This window comes from Monodelphis domestica, chromosome 3 (genome assembly GCF_027887165.1).
Source record: "Monodelphis domestica isolate mMonDom1 chromosome 3, mMonDom1.pri, whole genome shotgun sequence".
Taxonomy (NCBI): Eukaryota; Metazoa; Chordata; class Mammalia; order Didelphimorphia; family Didelphidae; genus Monodelphis; species Monodelphis domestica.
Window position 1 is genome coordinate 210,868,893 of NC_077229.1, and position 12,868 is coordinate 210,881,760.

General features: G+C 35.0%; 1 protein-coding gene across 5 annotated transcripts in view; it reads left to right on the plus strand.

Moving 5' to 3' along the window:
- The window catches only part of JARID2 (jumonji and AT-rich interaction domain containing 2), a 309,369-nt gene that overhangs the window by 177,294 nt on the left and 119,207 nt on the right, over positions 1-12,868 (plus strand). For all 5 annotated transcript variants that reach the window (XM_056823455.1, XM_056823456.1, XM_007487918.3 and 2 more), the window contains one exon: positions 629-770. In XM_056823455.1, the coding sequence (XP_056679433.1) occupies positions 629-770 (142 nt within the window). The remainder of the gene's footprint in view (positions 1-628; positions 771-12,868) is intronic.

The window sequence follows — 12,868 nt, forward strand, 5'->3', positions numbered from 1 at the left end:
ATTGTTGAGATTTTTCTGGTGTGGGCAGCTGGCAGCCTGCTGAATAATCTTTCAACCAGTGTTCCCCAAAATAATTTTGAATTTTGGCAGCTTCATTTTCCAAGGAGACCACAAGGAAGGACAACCTTTCCAGATTTGGTATAAAGGAAAGAACTCTGGATGAGGTTTCAGAGAATCTGTTTTTAAATCCTTGATCTTCCATTTACTTCTTTGTAATGTCTGGCAAGTTGCTTAAGTTTTCTTTGTCTCATAGAAAGTTACCATTTTTCCCTTCTGTAAAATCAGATTGTTTTGTCTAAGGGATCTTCTTCCCCCTCTTACATATAAATTATGTTGTCCATATTTCATAACGAATATCATCACTTTTTTGTCATCTTCTGAACTACAGAATGTTTGGTGGGATATTACTGTAGTAGATAGTTCTCCAGACAGTTTTCTAATTTGTCTTTTCTTTTTGTGAGATATTTTTTCTTGCTGAATTGCTTTCTTATTATGCATTTCTTTTTCTTTTTTGCCCTTCAGCCCAAATTCAGATCTTCTAATTGGCTACGGCATGCCAACTGCACCCCAGTGTGGTTTTCTCCATTGTTCTTTTTAACTGTGTGATATTCCCTTTTCTCACCTGTAGGGCTCCTCGCTAATGGCCAGTCTAAGGGATTAGGACCAGCATCAGAACAGTCAGAGAATGAGAAGGATGATGCATCCCAAGTGTCTTCAACTAGCAACGATGTTAGTTCTTCAGATTTTGAAGAAGGGCCATCAAGAAAAAGGTCAGTATGCTTGAGAACTTAATTACCTTAACATGCTATAATCATATCTCACATCACTTATTTATAAATGATCATACTAGCAAGGCAAGATGGGGACCTTATGTCTAGTGCAAGGTGTGTTGAAATGCTAGACATTTTAGAGACTGGATTCTGGGCTTCTGGCATTTGAATTAGCCTAATTTTCATTAGATAAGAAAACAAAGATTGAACTACTTCCTTGTTGGAAAGGACTAAGCCTTTTATCCATTTTTATAAATTTACAGCAAAATATCATCTAGGAAGGGTATCTTTAATATGAAGTTGAAAACCTACAGTTAACTCTGAAAAATAAGATAATAAACAGAGTTTCTCAGAACTATTGATAGCAATTGTGGTTCTCTTGTCAGCTGCCTTCTTTTATAACATATTCTAACATCTTACTTATCTTTTTATATCCAAAGCTTATTTTTTATTTCTTTTTCTTCCATAGCCTTGTTTAAAATTGTATTTTTTCCTTTGACCTTTTACCTATTTGGTTTTTTCTTCTTGAGTGTTTACCCACTTAGCTTTACTTCTTTTGCTACCTTTGGTAGGAAACTTTACTCAGATTGTGTTCAGTTTAAATATTTGCAAGGGCAAAGAATTCCCTTCCCCCTCTGGCATTCTTCCCTTCCTCCAGATGTGAGGGTACTTATAAGAAACTCCACTAAAGTAAACTGTTGGCAAAGAATTGAGTGTGTTGGAAGGAAAGCACTGTCTTGGCCACAAGTACATATAGTAAGGACCAATTACCATAATCTTCCAGAATTTGAGTCTGACTGTCAGCACTGAATCTAATTTGTTTATAATGCTTACTTTGGAGGGGGTCTATCCAGGGAGGAACTCTTGGCAAAGATGTTGTGAACAGCTTACATGTAGAGCGTAATCCATTTCTAAAAGTTCATGATATTATTCAGAAGTACAGGTATCTCTTCTACATCTCAGGGGCTGGGGGTATAATTCTCCATCTAGAAAATCTGTGTAAAATTTTAGACCCACCCTTCATACCAGAGCAGAAGTCTGAATGTTTTTTTTTTTTTTTAAGGCCTATTTATAGTACTTTATTGTAAAATTTGGGTTGCACATTTGGTCATAAGCTATATGTTGGTTAATCTTAAGTACAAATACCATATGAAAAAGAAAATTTTAAAATGAAATAAAATAAAAAGTGAAACAAATTTTAGAATACTGATCATACTACATGTATAAAAATATTTTATGCATGTATGAGTTATTAAACTTTTAAAAATATCTCTACATTTCTAACCTTTGTCGTCTGCTGGTTTTTGTGTTCTTTTTGCAAACTTTTTACTTATTTTAACTTGTATAAGTTGTATATATGGTATTAAAAGGTAAAATGTTGATATTAATCAATACTATACACATATTTTATGAATTTCTGAGTTTCTAAACTTTTTTCTGTGTCATTTGGGGCTTCTGTAAAACTCCTTCCAAATTCCCATTAAATTCTTGGGCTGATATACATTGAAACTGATGGTTAGTTGTGATGTAGAAGAGATAACTAGAATTTCTCTTATATACTGATTGTCTCAGACTGTGAAATATGTGGTTTGAGCTAAATTTGTAACTGGAATGTTTTGACTTTTTACCTTTTACCCCTCTCCCTTCTTATTCCCCCCCCCCCCCCCCCATTTTCCCTGTAGTTTTTCTAAAATCTCTTCCCCCCCCCCCCCCCCCCCCCCCCAATCAGTTCGTTGATTACCCTTCTACTCCCCTATAGGGCATAAATCTATTCTCTGCCCCAATGGATTGGATTGTTCTTTCCTCTTTGGGTCATTTTCAATGCATGTAAGAGTTGAGTATTTCCTGTCTCCAACCGCTTTATACTTCCAGTTTATTGATGTTCTCCCCCCTTCCACCATGAGCTTCTTTGTAGCATGTAAATTTACCCCCATTTGTTTCTTTTCCCATTTCTTTTAGTATTGACCTCCTTTTTTACACACATGTATATGTATTTATGCATGCATATATCTATATACCTATTTATGTTTTGTCCTTTCATCCTATATAGTTTGTCACTGTTCCCTCTAAGTATAATTCTTCTAGCTGCCCAGGTGATCACAATTTTTAAGAGTTACCAGTGACCTCTTTTCTTATAGGGATACATAACATTTTAACTTATTGAGTCTCTTTAAAAAAATGGGTGTGTGTGTGTTTTTTTTGTTTGTTTCTTAGTTTTATCTCCCCCCCCTTTTTTTTTTAGTTACCTTTGTGATGATTCTCTTGAGTTCTATGCTTGGGCATTGAATTTTCTGTTCAGGTCTGGTCTTTTCTTTACAAATTCTTGGAATTCTTCTATTTTGTTGAATGACCATACTCTCCTCTGTGAGAATATAGTCAGTTTTGCTGGGTAGTTAGTTGATTCTTGGTTGTAGACCTATTTTCCTTGCTTTCTGGAATATCATATTCCATTCCTTTTGGTCCTTCAGTGTAGATACAGCCAGATCCAGTGTTATCCTCACTTGGTTCCACGGTGTCTGAATGGCTTCTTCTTGACAGCTTATAATATCTTTTCTTTGGTCTGATAGTTCTTGAATTTGTCTATATCATTCCTGGGTGTTGTCAGTTAGGGATTAAGTACAGGAGGTGATCTGTGAATTCTTTCAATCTCCACGTTTCCCTCTTGTTCTAGAATATTGGGGCAGTTCTTGAATAATGTCCAGGCTTTTTCTTTTGTCATATTCTTCTGGTAGACCAATGATTCTTAAATTGTCTCTCCTTGAACGATTTTCTAAATCCTGTTTTGTGAATGAGATGCTTCATACTTTCCTCATTTTTTTCATTCTTTTGGTTTTGTTTTATAGTGTCCTGCTGCCTTGTGAGGTCACTTAATTCTACTTGTTGTATTCTGGTTCTTAAAGATTTCATCCCTGGCTTTTTGGTCATCCTCTTTCTGGTCTGATTTTCTTTGGATCTCATCTTTCATCCTCTTTGCTTCATCTTTCATCTTCTTTGCCTCATCTCTTTTGCCTCATTTTCCAGCTGGTTCTTGGATTCCGGCTTTTGGGGGTGCTGTACCTTTTGAATTGAGTCCAGTAGGAGGGTTCCTTGGCTCTGTCTTGTTGTTAGGTTTGTTTTTCAATCCCCTAGGAGCATTCAGTTTATGATCGGTAAGAAAGGGTATTCAGAGGTCTGAACTTCTTTCCTTCTTGGCTGCCATCTTGATTCCACCTCTCCTATTTATTTTTCAATCAACAAAATTTTGTCTTTTGTCTTTTCCTTTTTGACTCCCCCAATTTCCCAATATAGAGGGGAAAAATTGCCATTCTTCAAGGATTAGATACTCCCACAGGTTCATTTCTTTGCTATTCATTGCAAAATAATTTTTGTATATTTAAATTTTTTTCTCTTTTCCTTATCTATTTGGGTGTATGAACCTAGTAGTATTAGTATAATCTTTGGGTAAAAGGATCTGGCTCATTTAGTAACTTTTTGGCTATATACATTCTATTTTGTATCACAGCCTGACTAGACCAATTTTTAACACTACTGACATCTGTACTAATGTATGTCTTTTCCCATAGCTCCCCTCCTGTATTTTTCATTTTCCATTTTGGTCAGCTTGACCAATCTGATGGATGTGAGGTCAGATTTCAGTGTTGTTTTGTTTTTTTCTTCTTTATAAAGATTTCAAAGCATTTTTTTATATGACCACTGTTAGATTGGGTATCTAATTCCCTAAACTGTTTATGGTTTTTTAAAAGCATTTATCAAATGGAAATTGATTCTTTTTTCAGAAGAGCCCTTTCTTTCTCAGAGAAACTTGCTTTAAAAGACTACTGCCTTGTCCTATTCCCCCCATTTTCCTTCTCTTCTTGCTTTGAGTAGACTGGTTTTGTTTCTGTAAAAATGTTTTAATTTTGTGCAATTAAAATTAGCCATTTTAGTTTCTGAGATGTTCTCTTTCTTATATGTGAACAAACTCCTCTTTCTATAATCTATAATATTTTCCTTAATAATTATATGACAATAATGATACTTATTATTAATTATAATAATCTTATATTTAAAATCTAGGCTAAGTATCCATTTGGGGGATAACCTTTGTACAAATTGTGAGTCATTGGTGGTGTGTACCTAGTTTCTGCAATTTTGCTTTCTAGTTCTGATCAGTTTTTCTCTAACAGATTTTTACCTTAATAGATAAGATCTTTGGTTTTATCAAACAGTAGGTTTTTGGTCTCATTTGTTCCTGTTTTATACCTATCATGTTCCCCTGATACACTTTCTATTTTTTAACTTCTTCATTGATTACTGTCAAACATCATTTTATGGCTCAGAAGCTCAAATTATCACCCAATTCTTTGATCCTTAGAATAGAATTATCTATAAGTTTGATGCTATTATTTGATCCTATAGTTAAATCTTTTGTGATTGGTAGATATATTTTCTGGGAAGTAGGGGTGATGCTGCTCAGATGGGAAACTTTTTTTACCTGGGAAACTTCCAAGGATGTTTTTAGGCCAGGTTGGGAAAATAATGTTCACATGTACTGATGTTCTTGCCTATTTTCCCTTGCACTTGCCTTTTTTCCTCCTCTTTCTCTCTTACAAGGTCAAAAACTTCTAAAGTTCTTATCTAGTTCAAGATAGACTTGCTCATTTTGTAGTTGAGTAATATCTCCCTGAAGTCAGGGAGATATTAAGTGATTTACTGTTAGTGCAACTTGTGACAAAAATAAAAGGAGTGAACCCAGTTCCTCTGACTGAACTCTAGCACTCTTTTCATCCTCTCATAGTGTTCCCCCATGATAAATTTCATGTGTAATGACTGAAAGTTTTTAGATGCTGCTAAATTTAGAATCCTGCATTAGGAACAAGTTACTTGATTACTGTCATCATAGGGTCAACTGTATAAGTCCTCCATGGTAGCTAAAAGATCTTTTAGTAGCCAAGATGTTTGCATTCTCTCTCACGTTTGAATTTGTGACCTTTTGTCTACCCCCAAATCCAGTATTTCTTTGTAGTAATTGCCCTATTTCCAAAGTTTGGGATTAAAAGATTCTCTTATTATAAGGCTTTATGATATGTATGTTTTATTTGAATGGTCAGTGGTAGATTGAGTTCTTTTGGATTTTGATCTTCTATTTTTAGTAGAATTACAAGCATGCTGTGATGGTACTTTTTCTACTGAAAATTGGTAAAATTATGAGAGGGAACATGCTGTAATGGACAGAGTAGTAAATATTAAACCAGGGGTCCTCAGCTGGATTCTTTCCTCTGCTCTAACTACCCATGGGCTCTTAGGTATGACACTTACTTCTTTTTGGCCTCCGTATACCCATCAGCAAAATGAGGTTGTTGCCCTACTTGCGTATTAACCCTAAATCTGTAGTTTTTAAGACCCAGCATGATGCGTAGCTTGGTGGTAATGGTGGGGCATAAATAAAGATTAATTAAATAAACCCAGGGTCCTGTCTTCAAGCAGTTGTCAGTCTGTCTGGGGACATGTGACCAAAATGTCCAAAATGAGTTTAGCCTGGAGCAGTGGAGTTAGTATGTTTCATCATACTATTCTGGGAATAGAGAACTTGGAAAGATGCGACCATTTGATTACCATCCTATGGAAGAAAAAAAAAAGATCATTAAGTAGATCATAAACAAGGCCTCTGTATCCTAGTCAAAAGTTGACAGGTGTGTTGATAATATACATCGATATGCATCTCTCCTTCTCTGTATGTCTATATATGTATATAAGTGTTCTTATGTATGAATGTGTGTATAATATATGTATATATATTGTACATGTTTCTTTAAAAATTCTCTTTTTCTTCCTCTCTACAAGTGAAATAGTAAATTGTGAGCATGAATGGGAATGGAAAAAAGGCAGGACTTAATTTTGTCAAGGTAAAGTGAGTCATAGGAAGGATTGTGTGGAGGACCCTTGAAAAGGAGGTATGGTGGGAGTTTCCTGTCTTACAGAGGCAGAGGTTAGCTATGTACTTGCCTATTGTAGAAGTGAGGTGAGTGTGTGGTTTGAAAAGTTGGGGGCCCATGCTGACTTTGAGCAGTGGATATTCTTTGCAATATGTCATCTCTTTCCTTTTAGCACTAAAGATTAGTCGTCTTTTTTTGGAACTTGGAAGCCTCATGTTTCTTTGAACTGTTATGCTTTTTTACATGGTAAAATGCTCAAAAGTAAACTAAAATGTTTTAGATCTTCTGAAAAGGTGAGGGTGAGCCTTTTTGGCTGACAAATTGTTTTCTTTTGATGTTAACAAAGGAGCATTATTCTATTTGATGCTGCTCTCCCTACCATGCCTAAACCTATTTAATCCTATTAAATATGTTGATTTTAAATGTAATGGTTTTTTTTTAAGGGTGGGGGAAGCCATAACTAGATGACATTTAATTTTCCTTAATATGAAAGCCTAGGAATACTTCCAGCTTTCAGTGGTAACAGGTGATCCTTCAAAAACTAACTTTATTTATTTCTTGCCTTCTTTACCTCAGGGATTTAAAAAAATTCCATGATTAGAAATAAGTAGGTCAAGAATAATTAGCTTTTTCATCAGGTCAACTACTTAATGAAGAATTAGCCTTAGCATTAGATGCCATTATTTCCTTAGGATTTTTGAAATATGACATGGTTTCCACATGTTAATCTAATGAATGGGTTCTTTGTTTCATGAATTGATTGGACATTCTGGTGAAGTCCATGGATACCTCAGAAGAATATTTTCATTTAACTTGAAATTTTTTTTCTCAATTACATGTAAATTAAAAAAATATACACATCCTTTAAAAATATTGAGCTTTGTATTCCTTTTCCCTCATTCCCACTGCTTGAAAAGGCAGGCAGTTAGAAATATAGGTTATACATGTTCTGTCATAGAAAACATTTCCATATCATCCCCATTCCAAAAGGAAATACAGACCAAACAAAACAAAAATACCAACCAAACAAATAAAAACAATTCATCAAGACTAATGAAGTAAAAAAAAAGGTTGTTCAATCTGCATTCAGACTATCAGTTCTTTCTCTAGAGATGAATAACATTTTTTTCATAAATTATCTTGTGATCATTGTATTGATCTGAATAGCTGTCATTGACAGTTGATGATGATCATCAAATGCTGTTTTGTGAGTTTACTTTTCTCATTCTGCTCACTTTGCATCAATTTATGTATGTTGTCCTAGGTCAAAACATTTTCAGATGAATAATATATACAAAAATAAAATTTGTTGAAATAAGTAGGTTTTTTTCCATTCAATTTCATAATTTCCTTGAGATCTTTGTACAATCCCTTTTTAGTCCATGGACCCCCTGGTATGATTCCCTGTTTCATTGTTTGTAATTCCATACAGTGTGCTGTAGCAGAAAGAAAGTAAAGTCTGAAGACTGACTTTTTCACTCATATGACATATACACACACATTGTGTGCATGCATTTTGATTGATGTACATAGGACAGGTATCATCATCATCATCATCATCATCACCATCATCATCACCACCACCACCACCACCACCACCCCACTACCACCATGACCATGATTACTATTTTACTGAAAAAGTAAGAATAGATAACACATATATGTATAAAAATACTCAAATATGTGTACTTACCCATATTTCTACATGAGCATTTTATATTTCTAAAACAGATTGTTCATTCAGTTCTATAATCCTATTTTCCAGTTTTAGAGGTTATTCTGCTAAAACATGAACCATTCCATATATGTCAGTATCAAATGCCTTTGGTTTTGTATAGAAAAATACTCCAAGTTATTACATGGAAATTCCATTTCATTAGAATACAAGAAAACATTTTTTTCAGGCAGAGACAGGCACTATGACAACTAGATATTTCAGGGGTAGCTTGACTAGAAGTAATTGTTCTAATTTCGACATTTAAAGACAGCTGGAGATAGTTGGAATAGAAGCAAGATAATAGTATGGAAGTTTTTAAACTACCAGAGTAACAAATACCATATAAAGGAGGTTTTCTATATATTGGACAACTAATCCTCTGTGTGTATCATTTTTGACAGGAGAAAAAAATCTTATGAATGGCTTAAAAAAAAATCCTTCACTGCTAGAAAGAGGAAGAGAGAGAGGATCATTGAGAATTAACACAGGAAATGTAACCAGTAGTTCCCCTTTAGTACAATCACAAGTCTTATAACCCACACATTTATTTCATTCATTTAAATGTGGACTCAGTACCATAAAATGTTGAATGGAGGGAAAGTTTTGCCCCAGGCAAAATGAGAACTGAACTACAGTTCTACAGTGTAACATACAACTAGCATGTGTATAGCATGTTAACATTTGTAAAAAGCTTCATAACTATAATCCTTTTATTTTCATAACCACCTAGGAGGTAGGTACTCTTATTATCTCCATTTTACTGATGATGAAACTTGAGGCACAGAGAGACTCACTTTGCCTAAGATTACACAACTGGGAAGTTTCTGAGGCAGGATTTGAATTCAGACTTCCCTTATCCTAAGTCTTGCTTTCCATCACCTGCATACTCAGTAAAATAAAGTTATAATGCTACTTTATACCAATTAAAGTTTGAAAAGAATACTTTAAATGATAATAATGATGGGAACTACATAGTGTCTTTTAGGTCTCACTGTAGGTAGCTTAGTAAATAGAGCACTGGACCAGGCAAGAAGATTTGAATTAAAATCTGGCTTTAGACATTCATTAGCTGTGTGACTTTAAGTTACTTAACCTCTGTTTGCTTTAATTTACTAGAACAAAAAATGGCACATCACTCCAATATCTTTGCCAAGAAAACTCCAAGGACTATATGGTCCAAGGGAGTCACAAAGTATTGGATATAACTGAACAACAACAAAAAAAGCTGTCAGCCACTATGCCAAGTGCCTTAGAGATATTAATTTATTTGATCCTCACTCTGTTATTATCCCCATTTTACAGTTGAGGCAGATGAGGCAGAGTGACTTGCTTAGAGCTATATAGCTAGCTTGTGTCTAAGACTAGATTTGAACTCAAATTTTCCTTACTCCAGGCCCAGTGGTTTATCTTCTGTGCCATCTAACTGACTCTATTACTATTTAGAGCTTTACAGATATTAATTTTTAAGTTATTTTTTTTGAGGTAATGTTATGGAAACTGAGCCTCAGACAATCAGTGAAACAGTAAATTTTGTGTTTAGATGTGTGAACTCTTCATTCCACCTAGCTTGATAATTTTAGTTTTCTTTACTCAGATTTTGTAGCTTTTAATAACTGAGTAGGAGCAAAGGTGCATCATTTCTCAGTAAAGAACCAGTAATTTTTTGGAACAAAAAAAGGCAGAGAGAAAATTATAGTATCCCAGCTTGGGTAATTAAAAGGGAGAATGGACATTTTGGCTGACAGGGAACAGAGAATTAAATTTTTTGAATGTTCTATCTAGGCTTGATTGATAATGCTTGTGTTATTTCTAGGATTTAACATTTCCCTGGTTGTCATTTTCTCCACTGATGGAGATCGCCTAAAATACTTTATCTCTTTACTTATTAAAATGACTTTATTCACTTGGAGTGGCCAAAAATTTATCTTCAAGCAGATCTCCCCCTTTGTTTTTGTTTTTTTTTATTCTCTGCTAGCTTCACAATCTTTTTTCTTTTGTTGAGTTCTCTTAATTTGGGATTATAGTAACCTAATCTCTTTGAGGAAAAGGGTTCTGTCATCTATCTTTTTATTTCAAAAGTTTAACATACAGTATAGGCCCTTGTCCCCACAAAAACAAAAACAACTCCAGATGAAGTCTTTTATATTTGAATTTAGAAAATCTGTTTCTTCTCTTGGCTGTACCTATAGTTTCCTTACCTATAGAGTTGCAGACCTTTTCTAGAAGCTAAACTTTAAAGGAAATTTTATGTTTATAAAAAGTACAAGACTTTTCTGTTTTATTAAAAATACATTCCATTCTCTCTTTAGTCCCCCTTTCCCCTTCCTCTGTAGCAGCAAGCTCTTGACATTAACCCCTTTTACTGAAGTCTCTGATGAAAAGGTGAATCTCCTCTCTGTTTTATACTTGTACCTCTGATAGTATCCTCCTCTCTTCTTCCCTCCAGCATCTTCCTCCAGAACCCCCTTTTCCTTATCTCCCTATTCCTTCTCCACTCCATTTAGCACGCAACTGTCAGTCCTGCTTACAGAATTTTAGATGTTCTTATTTCTAGAATCAAATATAAACTCTTTTTGTTTGGTATTTAAAATCTTCCTTAACCTAGGTTGAACCTGATATTCCAGCCTTGTTGCACATTAGTCCACTCCTGGAACTCTTTAAGATTCTAGCCTGCTCTACTTAGTATTTCTCAAATGGACATTTGGTCTCTGAATTCTATGTCTGCACAGTGAGCTCACCCCTCATTTCACACCTTTACCAATTGTAATACTTAATTCACGTAGATTTAGCTCATAAACACACTCCCTTCAGTTGGAGAGTATTCGTTTTTAGAGCTCGATAGCTGCTACATACATAGCTTACTCCCAGATTACCTCATTTGTTTTGCATACATTTGTATAGGATTTCTTTTTATGGAGTGTGTGTATATACTTATAATGGCATATAGTGTTTTCCATGTAGAGAGCAAACTTTGAGGACAAGCTCTGTGCCGTTTTTGTGACTCTATCACACTACTTAGCATATACCTGGCAGATAGCAGATTTTAATAAATTTTTCTTTTTGGCTGATTACCTGGCCTCCACCTGTGGCTTCCTTTCCTTTTTTCTTCCTGTTAGAGGGAACTTCATCTTTGATACAATTTCATTATTAATGAGGCCATTTCCTTTCTTTTCTTTATTTCTGATACTTTGTTACCTTGGAGATCAAGTCCTGGAGTTTCACTTCTGCCTCTCATGCAAATTATGGTCTAGAATTGCTTTTCGGTTTCCATGGAGACAGCTAAGCACCAGGCTTGCTCCTCCTCTTTGCATCAGAGCACTTCATTCTTTCTCAATATTTGTGTATCTCTCTGTTATTAGTTTCTTCTGTAGTCTTTACTTTTTTATTTATTTTCCTTTTCCTTTTTGCCAAAATCCAGTTCATTTTGAAAAACTCCCTGGGCTCTTGATCATGCAGTAGTTACCATCACTGCGGGCTAGTAACTGGCCCCATTGGTGTTACTGTAGAGCTGTATAAATCTTTCCTGATGGGATTTATTGGGAAAAGAGACTGTATTTTACTAATTACAGATTTTGGGAAGAAAAGGAATCTCTTCTTTGATTGATATCCTTTTAGTGATCTCCTACCTGTGAGTAAGTAGCCATTACTGTCCGCATGGTGCTTCTTCTATTTGTGGATAGTGGTTTTACACTCACACATGTGTTTTTCCTGGGAGTGTGCCTGGCCTAGCTTGTGATGGTATTTCATCATTTGGTCGGTATATCAATTAAAAAGCATACACATTGTTTTGATTTTGATGAAGGGCAAAAAATGTTTAACAATGTTTAAAAAAATGTTACTAGTAGTGAGATGATAGTGATTGGGGATATCATCTTTGCAGAAAGAATGTCAGTGCATCTCAAAGCAAGAAGACTAGATGGATTTGGGGAGAACTTTTTAGCTAGTCTCTGCTGTTAGAAAACTGCTTGATAGTCTTATAAAATAGCTGTGGTACTTTGACTTCAGGAGGGCAAAGTTTCTTAGATAATTGGTTAATTGAGCTTAGATATTTTCCATCTTTCTTTGGTCCTAATTGAATAGATATATTCATTGAGTGCCTTCTATCTGAAACGATCGACTGGAATAGGCCACACAGACTCCAGGCTTTGTTTTGAAGCGGGAATGACTATTGGAACATGAGACTATCTTATCAGTACATAGAGTAATTTGTTGTGTATGAGAGAGAGACAGAGACAGAGACAGAGACAGAGACAGAGAGAGAGACAGTCACCATCCATAGGGATTCTTTCTGGAGTCATAATAAATCTAAAAAGTCTTATATTTGATATTGAGTGTCTCTTGCTAGCTCAGAACTAGTGTGGAATTGATAATCATTCTTGATTTTTTTTTTTGATAGATGGGAGACAATGTTGCATAATGAATGAATGAATTAGGAAGTTTGATATCTCCTGTGGACACTTACAAGC